Here is a 23,737-nt window from a genome sequence, read left to right on the forward strand (position 1 = left end):
GTTCCACGCTGACTCACCCGCCACGTCGGATAAAACCGGGGTCAAACCCACGAATAACCTAAAGTAAACGATTTTGTAAGTTACATCTGGTTTTGTGCTCGGGGGACGATTTTGTAACTCGATTACAAGTTGAGGGACCTTTGGTGTACTTTTTCCAATTAGAAACCAGTCCATTTAGCCCTTTCCCATCCAGCCCATTAGCAAGCTTAGAGGCCATCATGCCCAAACGGAGAAAAAAAATATCTAAGCAGAGGGCGTGGTGGAAGGAATATTTGGTTTCGACAATGTAATGGCAGCCCGGCATCCACTATCTACTTCGGCTTGGCTTCGCGATTCGCTCGCTCCCACCACAACAACCAAAGCTGAGCTGACTCGCTCCGGCCACGCCGCAAATGCTCACCTCCTCGCTCCCGCCGCCCACCGTCCCGGGCTCCAAGCCCAGGCCCGCGGCGGCCACCTCCGTCTCCACCGCTGCCACCGCCGACGCCGCGGTCGCTGGTGGCCGGAGCGGGAGCGGGAGCGGGAGCGGGATCGGCCGCCTCTCCGCGCTCATCCGCTCCCTCTGCTCCGCAGGCCGCACCGCCGAGGCCGCGCGCGCCCTGGCCGACGCGGGGGACGCTGCGGGCGTCGTCGCCTACAACGCCATGGTCGCGGGGTACTGCCGCGCAGGCCAGCTCGCCGCCGCGCGCCGCCTCGCGGCCGCCGTCCCGGTCCCGCCCAACGCCTACACCTTCTTCCCCGTCGTGCGGGGGCTCTGCACGCGGGGCAGGATAGCCGACGCGCTCGAGGTGCTCGACGAAATGTCGTTCAAGGGGTGCGCGCCCATCCCGCCAATGTACCACGTCATCCTCGAGGCCGCGTGCAGGAGCGGCGGTTTCCGGAACTCGGTGAGGGTCCTCGAGGCGATGCACGCGAAGGGATGCACTCTGGACACCGGCAACTGCAATCTCGTCCTCAATGCAATCTGCGAGCAAGGGTGTGTGGACGAGGCTGTGGGGCTGCTCAGGAAGTTGGCATTCTTCGGGTGCGAGGCCGACATCGTTAGCTACAACGCGGTGTTGAAGGGATTGTGTATGGCCAAGCGGTGGGGAGATGTGGAGGAGCTCATGGATGAGATGGTTAGGGTGGACTGCGCGCCCAATATCGTGACGTTCAACACCCTGATTGGTTATTTGTGCCGGAATGGGTTGTTTGAGCGGGTGCACGAGGTCCTTGCACAGATGTCGGAACACGGATGCACACCTGACATCAGAATGTACGCGACTATCATCGATGGGATCTGCAAGGAAGGGCATCTGGAGGTTGCGAATGAGATTTTGAATAGGATGCCTTCGTATGGTCTCAAGCCTAATGTTGTTTGCTACAACACCGTGTTGAAAGGCCTGTGCAGTGCTGAGCGGTGGAAGGAAGCTGAGGAATTACTGTCTGAGATGTTTCAGAAGGACTGCCCCCTTGATGATGTGACATTCAATATTCTTGTTGATTTCTTTTGCCAAAATGGGTTGGTCGACAGGGTGATTGAACTTCTTGAGCAAATGTTGAGCCATGGATGCATGCCGGATGTCATCACATACACAACTGTAATCAATGGATTTTGCAAAGAAGGGCTTATCGATGAAGCTGTCATGTTGCTTAAAAGCATGTCATCATGTGGATGCAAGCCAAATACTGTCAGTTATACTATTGTACTAAAAGGTTTGTGCAGCGCCGGGAGATGGGTAGATGCTGAGGAACTGATGTCTCAAATGATTCAACAAGGTTGTCCTCCAAATCCTGTTACATTTAATACACTAATCAATTTCTTGTGCAAAAAAGGGTTGGTTGAGCAGGCCATTGAACTTCTTAAGCAGATGCTAGTGAATGGATGCAGTCCTGACTTGATTAGTTATAGTACGGTGATTGATGGACTTGGCAAAGCTGGCAAGACGGAGGAAGCACTCGAGCTACTAAATGTGATGGTCAATAAAGGGATCAGCCCAAATACAATAATTTATTCATCAATAGCTTGTGCTCTATCTAGAGAAGGCAGAGTTAACAAGGTTATTCAGATGTTTGACAACATTAAAGATACCACAATAAGGTCTGATGCAGTGCTCTACAATGCTGTTATTTCTTCGCTTTGTAAAAGATGGGAAACTGATCGTGCTATCGATTTCTTTGCTTATATGGTGTCAAATGGATGCATGCCCAATGAATCTACCTACACTATGCTTATTAAGGGTTTAGCTAGCGAGGGATTAGCAAAGGAGGCTCAAGAGTTGCTGAGCGAGTTGTGCTCTAGGGGAGCTCTAAGGAAGCACTTGATGAGGCATTTTGGAATTGTATGAGCTGATAGTATTACTGGCTTACTGCCAAATGCCAGTGCCTAATGGTTTTGGCATTGCCAGCACAAACTTGCCTACTTGAAGCTACGACAGCTCATGATGGTTCGTAGGTGAAAGCCTATAAGAGAGTTCCTTTTTTTTACCACATCGTATAGCATACCTTACGGCTTTCATGCAGTTTATTACAGTGGCATACGTAAGTTGACAATCCAACATTGTCTCAAGACATTTCTTTGCTAGCAGCATCTTTCTTATTAATGTTGTTGAAGACACTGAGAATTCAGATTCATTGGAGCTTTCAGAGCTTTGTCATTATTGCTAATTGATGTATCAGAAGGATCTACTTAGCTGTTTTATGAATATTGTATCAGAGTATTATCTAACTTTCCAATTTCATTACAATAGTAGGAGAAACCGTCTTACATATAGAGCAATTGTACTCAAGAAAATGGAAAGCAGAAATGCGAAGAGAATCTGACTAGTGCAGTAGATAATAATTACAAACTTCCCATTGAAATATTGGGCTTTTTGGAGATTCAGAATTTAAGGCCAGGTGAGTTTGTTGCTTTTGTGCCCAAACTTCATGCTGGTTGTTTTGGCCATGCCATCCTCCATCTCTAGGTATCAGCTCTCCTTTCTTCTGGGATGAGGTGAAAAGCAATTCCTCACCCATTTCCTTTCCTCCTCCTGGTTCTGGACTGCTGGTTTGATGGAAGTAGTAGCTGCTGCAGCAGCAGTTTGCAGTGTGCTCAACATATCAGGCTATGAGGCTTCCGTGCCAGTGACAATCGTGAGTTCTCCAATACTTCTCCTTATTCTTGCCTCACTGTATTGTCCGTACTTGTTTTGTCGACAAAGGGATTTGCATGAATTATATACACAGTACTTGTGGCTTCTGTCTGTCTCAGAAGTGCACTAGTTGAACAGCTGTAATTGATGTTAACTAGAGCTAATTTCTGTTCATTTTTTTTTCTGAAATGTACTAGTTCATGTAGAATTTGTGCTCAATAATCTGAAATCTGATTTCAGTTGACCGTTTCTACAAGGTAATACCTGAAAACCTGGGAGCTCAATCCAGTGGACTCTTGCTGTTAAACTATAAGTTTGTTTTTTTTTTCCTGTAGTCAGTGCAATTCTCTGATGTAGCCACTGAGAACGAGTACTTTGTTACTTTCTCTCTGGATGAGAACTCTAAAACACAAGGAGTTGACTCTTGTTTGATCATTAATCGTATATTCCATTGTGACTGAACATGACTTGTTGAGTTGTTTCAATCACATGATTCATGCCCCGTCTTTATAAAAAAAAGGTTTAATTATATGTGCTATACTATTCGGCAAGGCGAGCAGCACATTATCCTTTTATTACATTTTTATGGTCATACTTAATTCTGGAATTAAGCTGAAATATCTGCTCTTAATTTTGCAACACTTTGTAACTATTTGTGTAATTATACATGCTTAAGTGCATCAATAATTTTTATTCCATAGACCAATGGAAGAAAGAAGGTGAATTTGCTGTAGTATCTATCATTTTGCAGATCAGTTCCACTATTTGTTTTGTTCGCAATGTGCTATGGGCCTATTTGCTCCAGTTTTGTAGACTAGTCTTCAGTTGTGTCATTATTCATTAATCTGCACACCAGAAGAATTCAAAGTGTTGCAAAGAAATAAATTATCGCCACCCACAAACATGCTAGAGATAAGATTTGACTGTTGATTTGTTTTTCAAATGAAGTAACCAGAATATTCAAAATTCTGTGCTGTTGGGTACATGTTATATTAACCTTTTAAACTAAACAGTGTTGTAAGTTGAATACGTTTTTATGTACGAAGGGTGTTGTATTTATGTTCTCCTGCTTGGAACATGTTCTGAAGTCCTCAAAATCTCAAATCAATGGCTAGGCTGGACAAAATCATCACAGAATTCTTCACTTCTTAGCACTGCAGTTGCAAAGAATTTTTTGTATTTGCAAAGCAAATTAATATTTCTATAGGGGAGTTTCAAATTGATCCCAGACTCCCAGTATCATGTGCTCACTTTTGACTCATTAACCACCTATGAGTATCGTTGTGATCCTCCTGTTTTCTGAAAGTATATTTGGTAATTGTTACTGCACTGAAAAGCCTAAGCAGCAAATTTTTAGATAATGGATAAAAATCCAACTTCTATATCCACTTGTGAATATATACAACCAAAAAACCTGGGCAGCACTATTGGCGAGAATAGCATCTGTGCTCTGTGCACTATTGGTTCGCCCATTGGCAGAACAATGAATGTTGCATTACCGAAGACATCTACACAACTATCGCAATTCGCATCATTCGTGTGTTGGAACTTGATTTCCTCAAATACTAAGCTGTGGTTCCAGTTTTCTTTCTAGTGATTCTGATTTCTGATCATTGCCTTAGTCTTTCAGTGGTCATGGGAAACTTAATTTTCTAAATCATTGTTATCTACGCCCATTTTTTTTTTCAACACCACTTTTTTTTGGATGGATCAACACCAAGGCTTAAAGACCGACATAACATCCGGTTTGATCTTGAATGCTCTGGGAGGGCAATAACCAGGCAGAACCGATTGTTTTGTTTATCTGAAAACGATCCCGAATGATGTTTTGCACAAATCCTACAGCATTGCGACAATGCAAAATTTAGTCACCTTTGTTGTCCACAAACCAGTCAGAGCGTGATAAAAATCAAATCAACACTTCAGTTCAATGGAATGCTGCCAACATCATCCAGTCACCGGCTCAAAGCAGGATTAACTAGGGACGCAAACAGAAAACGGCTCCAGTGCAATAATACCAAAGTGCCCGATTAAAATGTACGCCGATGTCTAATGTTACAAACTTATTATTTCTTGCTCAACTCCTCTTCTAATGGTACCCATGGCGACAAAACTTTTTGAGCAAGCGAAAAATGTTCACTCCAATACTCCCTCCCTAAAAGCTGTCATTCTAGTGTCACCTAGGCCTCAGTAAAATGTCATGTTACAACATAGGCTGGGCGTGCACACGACGTTCAACAAAGATAGCACAAGCAACAGTTCAAAAAATTTTCATGCCAATTACACCAAAGTTGCCAAAACTATTTCATCATATGTTGTGATAGGGCACTTGACCAACACTTGTTCTTACTGCAAAAGCGGAAGGAAAAAAAAAACAGAAAACTGTCACTTTTATCTGTGCAAGAGTAAGCAATGTAAAATTCCATATCCAGTGTGGAATCCTAGAGTGCCTTAACCTGTTGAGGGGGCTGCTGTGGCGCTGGTTGTTGATAATTCCCGTATCCAGGATATGCTGCATAAGCGTACATGGCAGGATCTTGAGGCGGCCGAACATAACCATATGGATCATATCCTTGGGGGGGATATCCATAATAGCCAGCATTCCATTGGTTCTGGTCTTGCTGAGGCTGCTTGAAAATTCATTAAAGAAACTTAGTTTTGTTTATTTTACTTTATTTCTGCAGTGGTGGGTACACTAATTGCATACAAAAGCTACCTGCTTGTTTCCAGGGCTACGACCCCATGAAAGCCTTATGCTCTGACCTCCTAATTGGCTTCCATTTAGCATCCTTATGGCCTCCTCAGCTGAAGCCCTGAAGATATGAAATACATGACTCAGAAAAGAAATCAAGGGAGCGGCGAGTTGATTCAAGATCAAAATACATAATAATCGTTTAATTTTGCACAGTTCCTTCATGTGGGTTCAAATTTCACACTGGAACCCTATGGTCCTACTTAGTGCAAGACATATGCAATTGGATGCTCTACTGCAAAGAAATCTAAGCACGATATGGTTACTTAAGTGATGGTGCCAGCAAGTTTATCTGCATTAAATCATACTGAACTCAGATACCTATTGGAATATTGAACAAATCCACAACGCTTTCCTACAGGTATTTTGACGTAGACAAGTTCTCCATATGGACTGAAGGCTTGTTTCAGAACCTCATCAGTCACACTTGGATCAAGACCACCAACAAATACCTGCAAGCAACATAGCAATTGTCCAATTAAACAAGCCTTTGTGGTTATCTTAAAAATAAATAACTATGTACTCACAGTAGTATTGTTTGGATCGCTATCAGAATCTGTTCCTTGTGTATTCTGGTATGTAGCTGCAGAAAACAGAAACAAGAGTAAGACTATGCATGCCAGATATAGTTGAATATCAGCATTAACACCATAATATGGAACTTGTTATCTTGTGTCCTGTCAAAATTTGTTATCTCAACAGATATGGATGGTAAAAATGCAAGTACACCACTTGGCTATGAGGCTATCAATGTGCAAAAATACGCTATTATGGCCCTGCAATAGTCCTAGCAGTATATAATTTTGTACAGCTAAAAATTATAACATGGCACGAAAAGAGGAATAAAAGACAAACTTGTACGACAAGAACATAGGAGCAGATAAAGTAATAGAGTACGACAAAAGACGATCGGACTAGGGGTTGATGTTCTTTCTATGTTGATGATTCAATGTTATGGATAATCAATGGTGTGGTAGATATTTCTTTTTCAAAGTTAGTAATTACAGCACACCTTCGATTATCCATTTGTGGTAGATATTTCTTTTTAAAGTCAGTAATTGTGGCACACCTTTGATTATCCATTTAAATATTGAATCACTCTGAGCCACATATTCTTACCAAAGTTTCACTTTGGACCACCCTTACAATGTGTTTTTCACTTTGGACTAGGTATTGTTGCCAAATGTTGCACTTTGGACTAGGTGGCTCACATGTAAGTGACACATGGACAATAGAGGTGGTTAGTCTCATTGACATGTGGGCCACCTGGTCCAAAGTGATAAGACTTGGCAACAATACCTAGTCCAAAGTGAAACTTTGGGAAGAATATGTGGCCCAAAATGCAATTTACTCTAAAAGGAACATCAACCTATGTCAGATCTTTGTCTTAGTCTGTTTCCCTAGGTTGCCCAGATAGGTGATACACATATATGCCGCTACAGTGCTGTTATTTAACACCAATATGATGATACACCAGTATGTCCAGTTCGAGCACCCAATGTATCCAATGGAGTAAATCATGCTGGAGATAACATGAAATGATATGATGACATGGCATAAATGTTAACTCGCAATAGTTTTGGCTGCTTGTAAAATAAGCTATTCATAGAAAACAGTGTTGGAGAAGGCGCTAAGCGCTAGTTGGGCGCATGGTTTAAAAAGCGTCGCTTAAGCGTTGCCTAGGCGACGCCTAGGCGTGTGAGCGCCATCAGGGAGCAGAACGTCCCCACCACTTACCCTTCTACACATCTTGGATCCTAATATCTCATGAAATCAGGTAGACACAGGCAAGGTGGGGGTCAAGGGTGCATGTGCTGTTGGGAATTTATGCATGCTGGGAAGGAAATCACGTGAAGATAGGATGGAAATCGCATGTGCGACAATTTAGGGAGAGGGAAGGGTGAAAGGTGGAAAGAGAATAGAGAATAGGTGTGCCAATTTAGGGAGAGGGAAGGGTGAAAGATGGAAAGAGAATAGAGGGCGGGCATAGATTGGAAACATAGCGACTGGGAAAGATGGAAAGAGAAGATGGTTGTCTCCCTCCTGCTGCTCCCTTCGTCTCCAATGGATCTGTCTCCCTGCTCTTCCTCGCCCATTCATGTTCTTCCTCTCTTTTGCCTCATATATCTCTAGTCGCCTTACCCTCGCCTTAAATGCTTAAGGCGTCGCCTAGGCAATTGAGCAGCGGTGGGTCGCCTTGCCTCGCCTTGTCGCCTTAAGAACACTGGTTGGGTGGCAAGGTGCCGACTAGCGCCTAGCCCGCCTCAACGGCGCCTAGGTTCCCTTTCTAAAACAGTGGGATATGGAGGAGAAGATGAGAAAAAGGAGGGAAAGAGGGTGAGAGGCTTGGATGAAAGGAAAAGATGGTGAGAGATTAAGAGGGAAGAAGAGAAGGCCAACCCGTCGCCGTGTGCCCTCAACTTGGCCGCTGCTGTCGAAGAACAAGTTGCACCGTGATTGTGGCTGATCCGCCGGCTGTGAAGAAAGAGAATAAGGAGGCTAGCAGGAAAGAACCTTTAGGTACTGTACTTATGGGCTGTACTCTTTCCCTTCGGAACCCTAATTTTCTTCTGATCCTTTCATCTACTCGACACCGCAACGCGTGCCGTACGCAGCCACGCACCTCCTCTGCCACATCTGTGCCTTCCCATCTCTCTCCTGTGACCTTTTCTCCCCACGAGCAGACTGGTCGCACAAGGCGCCCGCCTCACGGTCTCGACGCTCGCCGAGGCGGGTCACCCACCTAACTTGCCACCTAGGGGCAAATCGTGGCGGCTGCCCTCCGCCTAGCACCAAATCGCCGCCTAAGCGCTGCCTAATACCGCCATTTAGAACAGTGATAGAAAATCATGTCCATTCATACATAATTTAAAAATAGAAGTATTGAATCACACCTGAGATATCTTATGTCACAAAAGAACCCTTGCATAGCAATTATGAAATGGCAAATATGAAAAGAAGATAAATGGGATATCAAAAAATCACTTACAAGTATCTAGAAAATCAAAGCTGCACCAGGATTTTCATCATTAAGAGTATACATTGCATATGATCTCCAGATTTGGCATATTATTTATGCACTTTTACTGCATAAACAAGATCATTATCATGGTGGACTACAGTTTGGCATTTGCTATATTCATTTTGGTACATCCTCAATGAATTAATGTGTTTGGCATAGTCTATGCATAATTGGATGGGTTTAGTAGCCAAATAGACATAGACAGGTTTCAACGAGCATCTTTGGTTAAACTTCATCGCTTTATTAGGATTTGTTCAATCTAAGCAGTTATTAGATTGACAATTGTATTGATCAGAAAATTTGATTTTATCTGTAATCATTCTATATCCAGTGTGTTGAGACTTGAGATACTATATGTGAATTTCCAGGTATCTCAACTCTCAAGGTTACATACATAGTAGTTTCCTTCTCAGATGATATATGGTAAAAAGACAAAGAGAAGTGAATATAAATTTTTCCTATCACATATTCAAATCCCTCTGCCTCCCTCCTATTTCCTCTCCTTTGTTTTGACCCCAACATACTCATTTACTACTTGGTGGTAGCACGCATACAGTCACAGAGGCAGTCTGCTAGTTAACGCTTCCAAGTCTCCATATACCATATGCTGGCCCATCTGATCCAACTGGTTGACCAAACATTCCAAATTGCAGATGTTGCAGTTTTTAGTACAGCCACACTAAAACATTGCATATCAACTAAACTACCTAACTATCGAAGTGACACTCTAGACTTCGACCATAACCATCGAAACAAGGAACACGGTCCCTTCTTTCCAAGCAAACAATGTTATGATAAACAGCAAGTAGCACAAAAATGCTTGATCTATTGCGAATTATCATATCATCTCACTGAATAAAATGTTTACATTTCTAATGAAATATTCAAAAGTAGGAACTAGCTGTGAAAGAAAGCTTTACCACTTGGTTGTTGTTGGCCACCTATATTTTTCTTGTTGGATGCTGGTCCAATACGCATAGGCCTGCTAGAACAATATTGTCCATTCATTTCAGTCATTGCACGTGTCTGTTCATCCAAATCTCCAAACTTAACAAATCCATAGCCTTTTGAACGACCAGTACTTCTGTCAAAGACAACTTTTGCACCCTTAACTGATTGGTAATGGGCCTTGAATGTATCTTGAAGAATTAAATCTGTAACATCCGAGGCGAGATCCCCAACAAATATAGTATAATCTGAGCCATCATCTCCACGCTTCTCGCCAGCACCACTTGTCGCCCAATTTAATTTGAAAACCTGATTACCATTAGGCATCATTTGACCATTATAGCCTTGCAGAACTTGTTCGGCTATAGCATGGCTGCCAAATTCAATGAAACCATAACCCTCAGGTTGCCCAGTTTGCTTGTTCCGAATTATCTTTGCTGAGATAAGCTGATCAATGACCAATGTCAACAAAGCGTTAAAAGTAAATCCCAAATCTGAAGTGAACAGTTCAAGCAATTACAAATTCAGGCAGCAAATTTGTTCAGGTGTATCCAAAACAAGCATGCTAAAAAAGACTGGCATTTTTTTTCTCTATGTAAGAAAAACCATTGCCCACACACTAACACAGCATCAGAGCATGTGGTATTCATGGCACTCTTAACTTAGAAGACCTCTGCTTCCTGTATAAATTAGGTAAACATCCAACCGAATCTATCAGCACACCCATTCCCACCAGACCTAAAATTAGAAACTGACTAAATAAAGGACGGAACTTCAGTGTCCAAATCGGGTAACATTGATTTATCATATCAAAAGATCCTTTTTTTACTGAGCATCCAAACATAGCTGATGAAAAGTCCCCCTTTTTTACCGAGCACCCAAAAGGAAGCTAGTGATATTACTCTTGCCAAACACAAAGTATAATTTTGTAACCAGAAACACAGCATCACCATCAACAACAACAGCAAAAAAAAGGTGGATAAGGAAAGGCGCGTCACCTCGCCGGCCTGGGAGAAGCAGTTGTACAGGTAGTTCTCTTCCATCCAGAACTGGAGGTCGCCGATCCACAGGGTCCTCACCTCGTCCCCTGCTGCGCCACCAGCCGGCGCCGGCGGAGGGGCAGCCTGCGGCGGCGGGGGCTGGCCCCACATGGCAGCGGGTGGATGCGCCCCCTGGAAGTACTGTGGCGGCGGCGGCGGAGGGCCAGCCTGGAAGTACTGCGGAGGAGGCGGCGGCCCCATTGCCCACTGCGGCGGCGGCGGCGGCTGCATCATGGCGGCGCGGGAGGACGGGGGCGGCGGTTTAGGAGTCAAAACCCTAGAGAAGGGGCAGCACAGCAGCAGCAGGGCCAAACGGATGAGATAAAATCGTGGAGAGATGCCCCTAAGGTTGTCCCAGCCGTCCAATATGGGGTAGACGGATCGGATTACTTCTTTACTTATTTGAGATTGGGGTTTCAAAAGAAAAGGTTGTTCACCCTGGCTTCGGTTTTTTGAGATTGGGGTTCCTTCCTTGCAGCAATATGTACTGACTACAACGCATATATACATCATCCCTTTATCTTAGAATACATGCCTTTTTGGTGTTATCGTGGCAACTAATTATTGTTAAATCAAATTTAAAGGAAATATGAGTTCCAGGATCTCCATGTTCCGAGTTCTAACACTTAGGATCACCTAATTTATTAATTTAATGTGGAGTTTGATTAAAAAAAGAGTAAATTGTATATTGGGCCAAGTTCAGGGGCGGACCCAGGTGGGGTTCCTAGTATGCACCGGCATACCCAAACTTTTAAGATTTTTTTTTTACGTGTAGTATGCAACATTGAGTCTGGGGGCTCTCCCCTGCAGCAAATCATATCCCAATAGGTCCAATTGCTAGCGCACGGCGCACGTGCGTCTGTGCACTTGTGTAGGTTTTCTCATCTAGTGTCGTTGCATTACTCTGTTAGCGGTAGCACCAGTTGTAGATGAGGCCGTTAGGCAGTGAGCATGATAGGCGAAGCCGCGAAGGTCATGCTGTGGTGTTGTGCTGCGCTGCGCTGGTGTGATGGACTCCAACAGAATCATTAGCAACACGTCTAAGTCCTTAGCAATCTGCCCCTAATTCCCAAGCAGCTCTATTCTATGGCTACGCCAATGGCCAACGGAGTATGTGATGGCCCGTGGGCATTGGGTCGCTGGTAACGGCGACCAACTCCATGTGTAAAATCAATTGAAGGCAACGAAGACTTTGGGCATTGTTCTTTTGATAAATTACGAATATTAGTTCTGAATTTTGCACGTGAACTTTGGTTTGGCTCTTGAATATGTGGAGGCGCACCCAGGATAAAAATCCTAGGTCAGCCACTGGAGCCTAGTTTTATATTACATGGATTTCACAATGAACAGGGCTTAGCAATTTATTTTCACTCTACACCATGTAAAAGACCGTCCTTCTTCAACTTCACCCGCTGATGTTCCCTAGTACACTCGCGCTTGCCGCCACTCTTATGATTATTAGCCACTGTCCATTGCTCTCGCATTGCCATCTACCTTGTGTTGGGGGCAAGACAAAAAAGCCACACTGTGCGTGTGCACTTGCTTGAGATGTCAACCCGTGGGCAGCGGTGAATCGAGAAAAAAAATTACCATGGCACTGCACGTATGATAATGTATATAATATTTGAGATAATCCATGAAATAACATCGACAAGCGTCTAAGTCTCAGAAATGTCATCGTACAAACGATTTTGTCCTAAAAATGCCATCGCCGTTAGGGTTCTATCCATTCCGTGCCGTTAAAAACACTGTTCATCCTATAGAACTTAACGACGCGGAATGGACGGAACCCTAACGGCGATGGCATTTTTGGGACAAAATCGTTTATACGATGGCATTTTTTAGAACTCACACTTGTCGATGGCATTTCTGGGACATAGACGCTTGTCATGGCATTTCATGGATTATCTCATAATATTTTAATTTTCAACTAATAAACTTTGACCATTAATAATTTTAAATGATTAGATTATAATAAAAAATTAATGCTTATGTCTAGTATTTAATACACTTTGATAATATGACATCTACTTAAGTATTTAGAAAATTTTTGAGAAAAAGAAGAACGGTCAAAGTTTAAATGGGAATAGTGTTTATAACAAATATTAAGGATCCGAGCGAGTAATAATTCCTTAACCCCCTTCGGTTATTGGAAGCCTTTAGGGTTTAGAAAATGAGATAAGGAGGATAAGATCTATGAGCCTATGCTAGAGCTCCAACTCCTACATTTAACTTCAGGAATTGGGTTTGTGGAGCAGCCTAAACCTAGCTTCACCTCTCTAGTTCATTCTGTGAAAGCGCTCCACGCGGCTCCACTTCTATTTTAGGTGGAGCTGAAACTATTTGGTTGGGTTTCAACTTTAAGAGAAGTGGAGCTAGAGCTGAAGCTGTACCAAACAGACCCTGTATCTATAAGCTTAGTGGTCACGGTGAATCATCCATCATTTTTTTTCGCCTCCCCAAATTAATTCTCTTTTTCTTCATCAGATCATCTAAATCAAAGGCTAAGTTCTACTGCACAACCCTCCTACACAGGCGTTCGCACATACCCCGATCGCCTCAATCTTCATACGCGTCGACATCCTGCACTCCCATCCCCTTTACATGCCGACACCATCGTTTAGACCGCCACCACTCCTTGTCCACTCCTGATGCCCTCCATCCTGTCCACTCCATGCCACCACCACATCCATCCACACGGCTAACGCCGCGGGTCACCACCGCTCAATACTCTCATCCATCTCCATGCTTCCACCATTGCCACGCCACCACTACTTTTCCCCCACTCCTGATGCCCTCCACCATGTCCCACTCCATGCCACCACCACGTCCATCCACGTGGCCATCGCAAGCGTCGTTGCTGCCCTCTACTCCCATCCTCCTCCATGCCGCCGTCATCGCCATGTCGGCGCATCTCCTCTCTTCTCTCTCTCTCCTAAACCACCGTCCGCACCCTGCAGTAGCCTATCTCTGCACAGCGCCAAGCTACTCATCGTACACCATGGGCGTCACACCCTTTCGTGGAGGTAGCCACAGTTTCTTCAAGCAAGACGATGCCTCAGACACGATTCACAAGAACACCTAGCTCGTCGATATCCAGACGATCGCGGACGCCATCCACGTGAACACCAAGCTCACCGACCACTAGGCTGTCGCGAACGCCATCCACAAGAACACCAAGCTCGCCGACCACCAGGCCATCGTGGACGCCATCCAAGGAACACCAAGCTCGGGGACAACCGGACCATCATGGACTCCATCGATGACAACACGACCGTCGCGGACGCCATCCAGGGAACATCAAGCTCACCGACACCCATGCTGCTGTGGACAACGATCGCCTCACCCACAGGAATGCCCAAGCTTGCCGATGTCCATCCCGTCATGGAAAGCGATTGCTCCATCAAGCTCGGCAATGCTGAAGTATACAACAAGGTCGTTAATTCGCTACAACGCCACAGACATCAGCCCTTTGGTCGCGTGGTACCTCGCGCACCACCTCGCCATGTCACCGCCATCGCCACGAATGCATCGCACAGCCTCCACCCTACGCCTGTGTCGCATCGCTGGTGGCCCCTACATGCGCTGTCAGCCGCCGTATGCTGAGTCATCTCCACGCCCTGACTCCTCGAACTGCCGCTTGCTGCCCCCATCCCCTCTATAGCGAACCGAGTTTTGAGGCCCTAGTTTTATGCGTGTACCGTGGTATTCCCATGATCAGTCGCTAGCACACTCATTTACAAAGTTAATACCACATCCATACAAATATAATATATACGAATGTACATTATTTACATGTAAAACATAATATATGTCACGATACAACATCACATAAACAAAAAGAAGTGACTTAGTGGTGTCTCATACTTACCCACAGGCAATTGATAAGGACAAGTCCTTGAAAGACTTCGATAACCCACCACGAACAGCAGCGACACAAATTTCTTCAATTTGTCCTCCTTGTGCTCTAAAACTACATATTAAGCGAGATTGGGTACATGTACACAAACATGCAAGGCTATATCAAAGGACAACCTCATGTTTCATGTGCATAAAAGAGAGCATTTGCATAAATAAATAGTAGTTCGCAACTAATAGTAATAAAATCATTTCACAATATTTGACAGGTAAATGTGACATCCTGGACCAATTAGGACGAGACCTATGTGGCCCATAAGAACTATATGCGCCTGTTTGGTTCCACACTACTAGTTAGAAAGGGTGAAACTAACTTATAAGGGTTTGTCCCTCCAAGCATATCAGTCTCGGGTTAACCCTTTTACATGAAGCGATGACAAAAGTGTAAGTGGGCCTACCTGTCGGTTGGGCTACGCTGCACGGTTCTAGAGGGAAAGCCATTACAAATGGTACTAGAGCTAACCCTTAGGTTGCGCGTAGGGTTAGTTTGCAAGCATATCCCTCGCCCTCGCCCTCCCCCGTGCGGATCTGGCGGCGGGCAGCGCGGTGGCAGATCCGGCCTCCACGCACGCGGATCCGTGCCGCCGCCGCCAATGACAACAACAACGAGGAAGTGGCCAGGAGCGGCGTCCTCGGCCCCATGATAGCTGGATCTGCGCCATCCCCGCCGAGAATGACCACGAGGAGGAGGCGGCCAGGAGCGGCACCGGCCGGATCCGCGCCGCCCCCGTTGATGACGATGAGGAGGAGGCAGCCGGGAGCGGCGCCGCCGGCCCCTCGCGCATGCACGCCGGCCAGATCCGCGCCGCCGCCGCCGCCGCCGCCGGATTCCTAGGGTTTTGATTTTTTTTTGAATTTTTAAATTTTTTTCAGATTTTTATTTTTCCATGCTGGTACGCCACCCGCACAGAAAAATCGGATTATCGTAGACCTTTTGGCGTAGACGGGCAGGGCTTCCGCACGCAAAAATATATAGGTTTTGGCCCGCACAGAAAAATTGTTTTTTACTAGTGATCTCAAGCCGAAATCGTGCAGGTGTCGCCTATTGGGGAGAAAAGCTCAATGATGCAGCAATGCGTGAGGCTGTGAGATGAATTGATTCATTTCATTATGTAGCTGGATTTGCATTAGTGATAGCTGATGGCTACCAAAATCATGGGAATGAGTCTGATAAACAATGCCTGAAACTGTAATTTCACTAGCCACAACATCCGCTATCCGCTCCCCTCGCAGGAGCAGGAATCAGGATTACTGTCTAGGCAGCAGGTGCATCATCTGGTAGATTTACAGTGCACACGATGGATTGAATATTGCATCCATGACTTGAATAAACGCGTACGCGCGTTAACAACTCGTACCATCTGTATTATTACTATAACTGTACGATCGATGAACAGTTTATTGCTGCATGCTGGCCGGTACATACACTACACAGCTGCTAACGTACTGCTCCGCTCGCTAGCTGCCACCATCACTTATTTCACACCTAATCGCGCGCAAAACTACTTGCCGGCGCCGTAGAGGTGAGCAGCCAACCGCGGCGTCGCCTGCAAAACCAGCGGCTGAGCCAACACCAGGCTCGCCGCCTCCTCCCGCAGCTCAACCCTCTCCACGCCGGCCGGCTTGCTCCACTCGAACCCCTGCAGGAGCCTCGCGAACAGCGTCACGGTGATCAGGGTACCCAGCGACACCCCGGGGCACCCCCGCCTCCCGGTGCTGAACGACACGAACCGCAGCTCCGCCTCCGTGAGCGCCACCACGCCGGCGTCGCCACGGCCGCCTGCAGGGTACGGCGACAGGTGACGCTCCGGCCGGAACTCGAGCGGGTCGTCCCACACCCTGGGGTTCCGGCCGAGCCCGACGCGGCTGAGGATGACCTGGCTGCCCTTGGGGATGGTGTAGCCGGCGATGGTGGTGTCGGCCATGGCGACGCGCGGCGGGTTGAAGGGGTGGTAGGGGTGCAGGCGGAAGGCCTCGCGGATGCACGCCTTGAGGTAGTTGAGGTCGCGGACGTCGCTCTCCTGCACCAGCCGGTCGCGGCCGACCACCGTGTCCAGCTCGTCCATGGCCTTCCGCATCACCTCCGGCTTGTTCATCATCTCCGCCAGCGCCCACTCCACTGCGTTCGATGGGTTGTCCACGGTGGCGATCATGATGTCCTATACATACATGACAATATTATTTCTTGTTATATACTCCTCGACTGTATATACTCATTTTGTTTTATATTATAAATTTTCTTTGATTTTTTCCTAGTTATACCTTTTTTAGTTTCACTAAATTTATAGAAAAAATATAGTAATATTTTTTATATAAAACAAATATGTTATCAACATATATTAAATGTTAGTTTTAAAAAATTAATTTGATATTATATATTTTACTAAATTTTGTATATACTTAACCGAACTTAAAAAGTTTGCTTAAAAAAGTCAAAACGACTTGAATTATAAAATGGAAGGAGCAGTATGTATGTTTACTTCAACTTATTATTTTTATAACATAATGGAAAATCTTATAGATTTCCAGTGACCTTCTAGATCATCCTTATGTCACGAGAGACAAGTAAAACCTTCCAGACTTTTACAAATAATTAATGTGCTTTAGATATGCGAGTTTGAACCTGTAAATTAACTTGTCGTGAAGAGTACTAACTTTCATGGTATTAATTAATAATTTTGGTGGATTCTGAAAATATATCATAATGCAAAATTGTGGTTAAAGTTACATTTACGATGATTAAAAATGTGAAAACCAGCATAGTACTGTGATTGGGTTTCTTTATTAAAACGTGCAAACCAGAAATTGCGAACAATAATATTTTGTCACAAAAATATATTGACGAGAATACTTTAGGGTGTCATGATTTTGTATATGTGGTTAATTTATTACAATGATGGACACAACGTCGAATTACCATAACCAAACATGCACGGATGTTGCAATACAGTCATCATGCTTGTCCCATGGTGTCATCTAACCAAATTAAATTCGTCCCTATATAAACACATAGACTAAAAGGTATAAAAGGTACAATAAGAATACTGCACACATATTTTAGCATAAGTTAGGTAAAATCTTTAAACCGACAGTCGATCGGTCTTAATGTATTCAAAATATGCATGCTTGACAGGTGAGGAATAATGCTAAAAGACCAGTAAAACATTGCAACCGGTAAAGAACTTGATTGTTGACTCCACAGAGATGAAATCATGTAACTACTTTCTCTGTACCAAAATATAAAGAGTTATGAATGGATGAGATACATTCTAATACTACGAATTTAGAAAAAGAATTTGACCCTACACTCCCACAGGAAATTACTGGATATGTTTCCCAAAAAGGTGCCACACACAGTGACAGTAGTAGTACAGTATAGTATGCATATATGTACTTCTTCAACATTGTCCAGTTGACAGTTTTACGATTCTCGTATGATCGGTGCTGACTATCTTTCTTTTCTTTGAAGTGGCATTTTTTCAGGCACTACCTTAGCATCCTAAAACTTTACATGTTTGTTTTTTTCATGGCCGGAATAAAAACAATCTTCCAATTTGAAACTTCAACAAATTAAGTATAATGTGTATAATATTTGTTACTGTAAAACAAGTTGTACCAAAACATAAAAACACATCTAAGTTTACCTAGGAAATGAAAGGATAAACTAAAAATTACATTTAGTAGGTAGTAGAGTAAATTAAAGTTATAGTTTTCTATATTGTACAACTTTAAATTGCACATTGTGCTAGTTGGGTGATCGCCAGTACATTAGAACAAAAAATGCAACTGATAAGCAAAAGTGATACCCTCTCTTGGTATTTATACATACAAAGCTATTGATTTTATTCGGTTAAATTATTAAAACTATAATTTCTTAATAGGTTTCAAAATTAGTTTAAAAACGTGAAAATTTATGTAGGTAGATTTTCTTTATAAGTAGTTTTACAATATTATAATTTGTATGTTATTACCATTATGTTCGACTCCATCCGTCTCATATTATAAGTCATTTTTTAGGTTTGACCAAGTTTATAGAAAAATATATTAACATTTTCAACACAAAATAAATTAAAAATATTCAATGTAATATTTAATGAAACTAATTTGATATTGTAGATGTTGCGATTTTTTTAAAGAAATTGAGTCAAACCTAAGGAAGTTGAACTAAAAAACGAAGTGACTTATAATATCAAACAAAGGTAGTTGTAGTACTAGAAATTTAGTGTTCAAAATTACATCGCAAAGATTCGATAAAGTTAACAACGTCTATATATTATACCTTCGTCCCAGAATATAAGAAGTTTTAGAGTTGTACATAATTATTAAGAAAGTACATAAAATTAAATAGAGAGATGTTGTGATTGGTTGAGAAATGGAGGTAGGAGAGAAAAGTGAATGGTGGGGATTATGATTAGTTGGTAAGGGAATGTTGGTGAAGAAGGCCGTGCTTAGTTCACCGTCCAATTTTTTTTTTGAAGTATACGGACACAGATTTGAAGTATTAAACGTAGACTAATAACATAAAACAAAATACAGATTCCGCCTGTAAACTGCGAGACAAATCTATTAAACCTAATTAATCCGTCATTAGCAAATGTTTACTGTAGCATCACATTGTCAAATCATGACGTAATTAGGCTCAAAAGATTTATCTCGCAATTTACATGCAAACTGCGCATTTTTTTCGTCCATATTTAATGCTCCATGCATGTGTCCAAACATTTGATGTGACTTTTTGGCCAAAATTTTTTGGAATCTAAACACACCTGAAGTTGTTATATTTTAGAATAAATCTGTTAAAGTTGTTATATTTTAGGATAGAGGGATTAACTTACAAACCGTGGATATAACAGATGGCCATGTGCCCAAATAAATGGTAAAGGTGGTGAAGATCAAATGCATGCACACGACACAGTTCTCTATCTGCAACTGGAAAAAGCACGTCATGGCGGCCGGCCAGCGGAAGACAAGCTAGTAATGGCAACGTACGGTCGACATGCTGCTAGCGGTCTAGCAGAGATTGGATGTAGCATGCGATTCATTAACTAGAGGCAATAGATGAGCACTTACTATGGTCTGCGCCTTGATCTCCTCCACGGTGAGCAGCGGCCGCCCCGCCGCGTCGTCGAGCGAGGCGAGCACGTCGAGGAAGTCGGCGACGTCGCGCCGCTCGCCGGCCTTCCGCAGCAGCCGCCACTCCTCCACCCTCTCCTCCACCACGGGGTCGTGCAGCCTGTTCAGCGTCCTCATCACCTTCTTGATGACCTTCTCTTGGCCGTCCAGGTCGAGGCCGACCAGCGCCGGGAAGTAGTCGGAGACGCAGAACGCGTCGAGGTAGTTGAGCGTCGCGAAGAGCGCGTCCACGTGCTCCGCCTCGTCGCGCCCGGGCGCCGCGGCGTCCTCGTCGTCCGCCCGCGGCTCGCGGAAATGGCGGCGCCCTAGGGTGAGCCGGCGGATGACGTTGCCGCAGAAGTGCCTGGCGACGTGGCGCACGTCGACGGCGGCGCCGTCGCGGCCGCACCGCACGAGGACGTACCGGACGAGGTGGTCGGCCTCCTCCCCCCGCGCGCCGCGGAGGCGGTGTTCGGTGGCCGGCGAGAGGATCTCGGCGGTGAGCACCCGCCGCATCTTCCTCCACTGGTCGCCGTGCGGCGAGATGCTGGCGCTGCGGTAGCCGACGCTGAACGACTCGGCGGCGAACGTCGTCGGCCGGTCGGCGAACACGGCGTCGTTCTTGCGGAGCACCTCCCGTGCCATCTCCGGGGACGTGACGGCGACCACGTGCACGGGCCCCAGGCGCACGCACACGATCTCCCCGCCGGCGTCCGCGAGCAGCCGGTGCACCCACCGGAACACCGGCTTGTTCACGAGCATCTGGTGCATGTTGCCGATCACCGGCAAACCCACGGGCCCCGGTGGCAACGACTCCAGCCGGCCGCCGGCGCCCTTGCTCCGGTGACGCCGCCGCCGCACCAACGCGACGAGTACAACAACCAGCATTGCAACTAGAGCTGGCGCTCTCATTGGTGGCATGGTGACTGCCATTGCTTCTGACATGGAGTAATGGATAGATAGGGCAAATGTGTTTGTGTTCGGAGTTCGGACCACCTTAGCCAAATCATAGGCTATTTATATCCGAGCAGTCCGGAAAGGATGAGTAGGAGAGAGCATTATAAATAAAGGGGCAATTGTGTTCTTGTCCTCACTTTGAGTTGCAATTGTGATTTTACCCTAACTTTTTAGGGTTTGTGATTTTGCCCTCACTTTTTTCAAACGAAGCTCTGTTTTGCCCCTATTCTGTTAGCATCACTTAACAGCGTCAACTTAGCAGTAGAAGGACTTGTATACCCTTACACATTTGCCTCTCCTTTCTTGATATAATGCGTATATATTTCGAATTTGACCAAACTTTGACAAATTTTGGAAGAATTTAACATCATTTCTGCAGCATTTTCAAAGAACTTGCATCGGGTGCAAAAATTCACCAACAAGATTCATCACAGGAAGAAATCACCATTCACCAAACAAATCTCTCGCAGATACAAGACAGGAAAATGGGAAAGAAAACAGGGGATTTGCAGCAGATTTCCACCATGCACAAGATTTACTCCATTATGTCTCTTAATCCTGTATTTTCAATAGCGCTAGGCCTCCGTCCCTGCGCCGGCAAGAGGTTAGGAGCGCCAGCCCGCCGGCAGCAAGTCGTGCCTCCCTGCGTCCCTAGCCTGCGCTCCAGCCCGAGGTCGCCGCCGTGCCTGCCTACATCCTTTAACAGCGCCATCCCGCCGCCAAGCTACCTGCTCGCTGCTCGCTCGCTTGCTGGCCGACGGAGCCGCCGCTCCTCTCCGCCGCGCGCTGACCGCGGGGCCACCGGCCGCCGCGCCGCGCCTCCATGCGCGCGCGACGCCGCCGCCGCAGCGCCTCCCTGCCCGCGCCCGACTCCGCCGCGCGCTGTTCCGTGGCAGCTAGCCCCGCCGCCGCTCCTCCCTGCCGCGCGCTGGCCGCGCATAGCCGCCGCCACCGCCGGGTTTTGGAGTGGAAATCGGGATAGGGATTGGGGATTTGGTTCTTTCATTGAACCAAGGGTAAGGGTAGAATGGTCATTCAAAAATGATAATAACATTTTCTATCTTCGTTTAAATCTGAAATTCCGGACCCACCAAACTTCTGTCAAAACCAGGGCTAGACGGCTGCTTTATTTCAGAAAAACAAGGGCAAAATCACAAACCCTAAAAAGTAGGGGTAAAATCACAATTGAATCGTAAAGCAAGGGCAGAAACACAATTGCCCCATAAATAAATGTCTGACAGACGCAGGGAAATGAGACAGCTATCCACCAACCAGTGCTTAGTCACCAACGCAATTCAAGTCTCCCCTGTTACAGGGGTATGTTAAAGTTTTAGCGTGTCACATCGGTTATTATATAGGATGTCGTATAGGGTGTTTGGGCACTAATAAAAAACTAATTACGTCAGTAAACCGCGAGATGAATTTATTAAGCCTAATTAATCTGTTATTTAGCAAATGTTTATGGTAGCACCATATTGTCAAATCATGGAGCAATTAAGTTTAAAAGATTTGTCTTGCAAATTAGTCGCAATCTGTGCAATTAGTTATTTTTTAGCCAATATTTAATACTTCATGCATGTGTTCAACCGTTCGATGTGATATGGTGAAAATTTTTAGGGTGATCTAAAGAGGGCCTACCTTTGAGAGACGGAGTACTTCCTCTGTCCCACAAAGAGGTAAATCCTAGTATCCCAATGCAACACTATAGAAAAGGATAAATGACCAAACTACCCGTTATTATTAGTAAATTAGTATTTGTGGGTAGGTAGGTATAATGGGTATTGAAGGAATAATTTTTTTGATTTGCGAACCGAGAGTAGATAAGAAGGTAGAAGTTGATTTATTTTGGGACAAAGTTTAAATTGTAGAAGTTAATTTATTTTGGGACGGAGGGAGTACTCTTTTACTGGGAAACTGTTTTAAACACTCGGGTGGATGTCCACCCGTTTCTTGCATGTCATCTAAATAGTTATAAAAAATTTTCAAAAAAATTGACATGATAGGTTAATACGTGATATATCACTTCACAAACATTCAAGTTCAAATTCGATTTCTACAAGTTGTAACAAAAATAATAAATTTAACTGTGAATATACGCATACTAGTTAGAGTTTGATTTATTATTTTTGTTACAACTTGTAGAAGTCGAATTTGAATTTGCATGTTTGTGAAGTGATATATTACATATTAACCTATCTTGTGAATTTTTTTTGAAATTTTTTCATAATCATTTAGATGACATGTAATAAATGGGTGGACGTTCACCCGAGAGATTAGAATCCATCATCCTCTTCTACCAGAGAGATCGAGTACGGAGTACTAGTACGTAGCAGTAGTCTGCATGGAAATATGTAGCAGCAGCCAGCAGAGTAATTACGGCGACATCAGTAATAGCTTTTTTTTCTCGTCAAGGGAAGACTTGACAATTATACTACGACTTGATAATGAAAAATGAGCATTTGATCATCTTAGAAAATGTTGATGGGAATGTTCTATTCTTCTGTGCAGCTCACCCGTCAATAAGATTAATAAGCATTATACACGTGATACTACATAGGCATTATTTTTGGGAGTTGGGACGAAATGGAATTATTAAAAGTTGCATGCGTTAGTGGCTGCGGCGTCGCAAATCGCAGGGCGACGAAAATTCGACAGTGTGACGCGGAAGTTGGAGAATGCTCGATCGGGAGGAAAATCCCTGCTGTGCCGCTAGATTTTGTCAACAAGGCGGGAAATTTGGAATGACGAGAACATCTGAACATGCACAGATTCGGCTCGATCTTGGGCCGCGTCTCGGTTGAATATTGGGATCCAAGTGGAGACGTTGCAAAGGAAGACCTTAGTTGGAAACTTCAGGGAACGTGCCACAAACAAC

The 23,737-nt window shown here is 44.7% G+C and overlaps 3 protein-coding genes across 5 annotated transcripts; 1 reads left to right on the forward strand and 2 right to left on the reverse strand.

The window, feature by feature from the left end:
- The first annotated feature begins 299 nt into the window (after positions 1–299).
- On the forward strand, positions 300–3,369 carry LOC4333282 (pentatricopeptide repeat-containing protein At1g09900). The gene has a single exon (XM_015773182.3). It carries the CDS (start codon positions 393–395, stop codon positions 2,325–2,327), a length of 1,935 nt encoding a protein of 644 aa, XP_015628668.1. The 5' UTR covers positions 300–392; the 3' UTR covers positions 2,328–3,369.
- A 1,756-nt stretch (positions 3,370–5,125) lies between these two features.
- On the reverse strand, positions 5,126–11,170 carry LOC4333283 (RNA-binding protein L-like). 2 transcript variants are annotated; one of them, XM_015777712.3, is made up of 7 exons: positions 10,834–11,170; positions 9,808–10,282; positions 6,393–6,448; positions 6,187–6,317; positions 5,830–5,926; positions 5,570–5,740; positions 5,126–5,462 (listed from the first exon to the last, which is right to left on the reverse strand). In XM_015777712.3, exons 1-7 carry the CDS (start codon positions 11,107–11,109, stop codon positions 5,460–5,462), a joined length of 1,209 nt encoding a protein of 402 aa, XP_015633198.1. In that variant the 5' UTR covers positions 11,110–11,170; the 3' UTR covers positions 5,126–5,459. The 2 variants fall into 2 exon arrangements, with proteins under 2 accessions (XP_015633198.1, XP_015633197.1); XM_015777711.3 differs by having other exon boundaries at positions 5,570–5,743.
- A 4,822-nt stretch (positions 11,171–15,992) lies between these two features.
- On the reverse strand, positions 15,993–20,915 carry LOC4333284 (tyrosine N-monooxygenase). Of its 2 annotated transcripts, XM_015773845.3 has the most exons (3): positions 19,864–20,915; positions 19,633–19,722; positions 15,993–16,952 (listed from the first exon to the last, which is right to left on the reverse strand). In XM_015773845.3, the coding sequence occupies exons 1-3, from the start codon at positions 20,848–20,850 to the stop codon at positions 16,296–16,298; spliced, it is 1,734 nt and encodes a 577-aa protein (XP_015629331.1). In that variant the 5' UTR covers positions 20,851–20,915; the 3' UTR covers positions 15,993–16,295. The 2 variants fall into 2 exon arrangements, with proteins under 2 accessions (XP_015629331.1, XP_015629332.1); XM_015773846.3 differs by lacking the exon at positions 19,633–19,722.
- Positions 20,916–23,737: the final 2,822 nt, after the last annotated feature.

The sequence above is a fragment of the Oryza sativa genome, chromosome 3 (assembly GCF_034140825.1).
Source record: "Oryza sativa Japonica Group chromosome 3, ASM3414082v1".
Taxonomy (NCBI): domain Eukaryota; kingdom Viridiplantae; phylum Streptophyta; class Magnoliopsida; order Poales; family Poaceae; genus Oryza; species Oryza sativa.

Coding starts and splice junctions, on each gene's coding strand:
- LOC4333282 (XM_015773182.3), top strand. CDS start 393: ATGCTCACCTCCTCGCTCCCGCCGCCCACCGTCCCGGGCTCCAAGCCC.
- LOC4333284 (XM_015773845.3), bottom strand. CDS start 20,850: ATGTCAGAAGCAATGGCAGTCACCATGCCACCAATGAGAGCGCCAGCT. Junction 19,723..19,863: donor AGATCAAGGCGCAGACCATA/GTAAGTGCTCAT, acceptor TGCTTTTTCCAG/TTGCAGATAGAGAACTGTGT. Junction 16,953..19,632: donor GGCCATCTGTTATATCCACG/GTTTGTAAGTTA, acceptor ATGTATGTATAG/GACATCATGATCGCCACCGT.
- LOC4333283 (XM_015777711.3), bottom strand. CDS start 11,109: ATGATGCAGCCGCCGCCGCCGCCGCAGTGGGCAATGGGGCCGCCGCCT. Junction 6,449..9,807: donor TGGCCAACAACAACCAAGTG/GTAAAGCTTTCT, acceptor TGTTTTCTGCAG/CTACATACCAGAATACACAA. Junction 5,744..5,829: donor GTAGCCCTGGAAACAAGCAG/GTAGCTTTTGTA, acceptor TGAATTTTCAAG/CAGCCTCAGCAAGACCAGAA.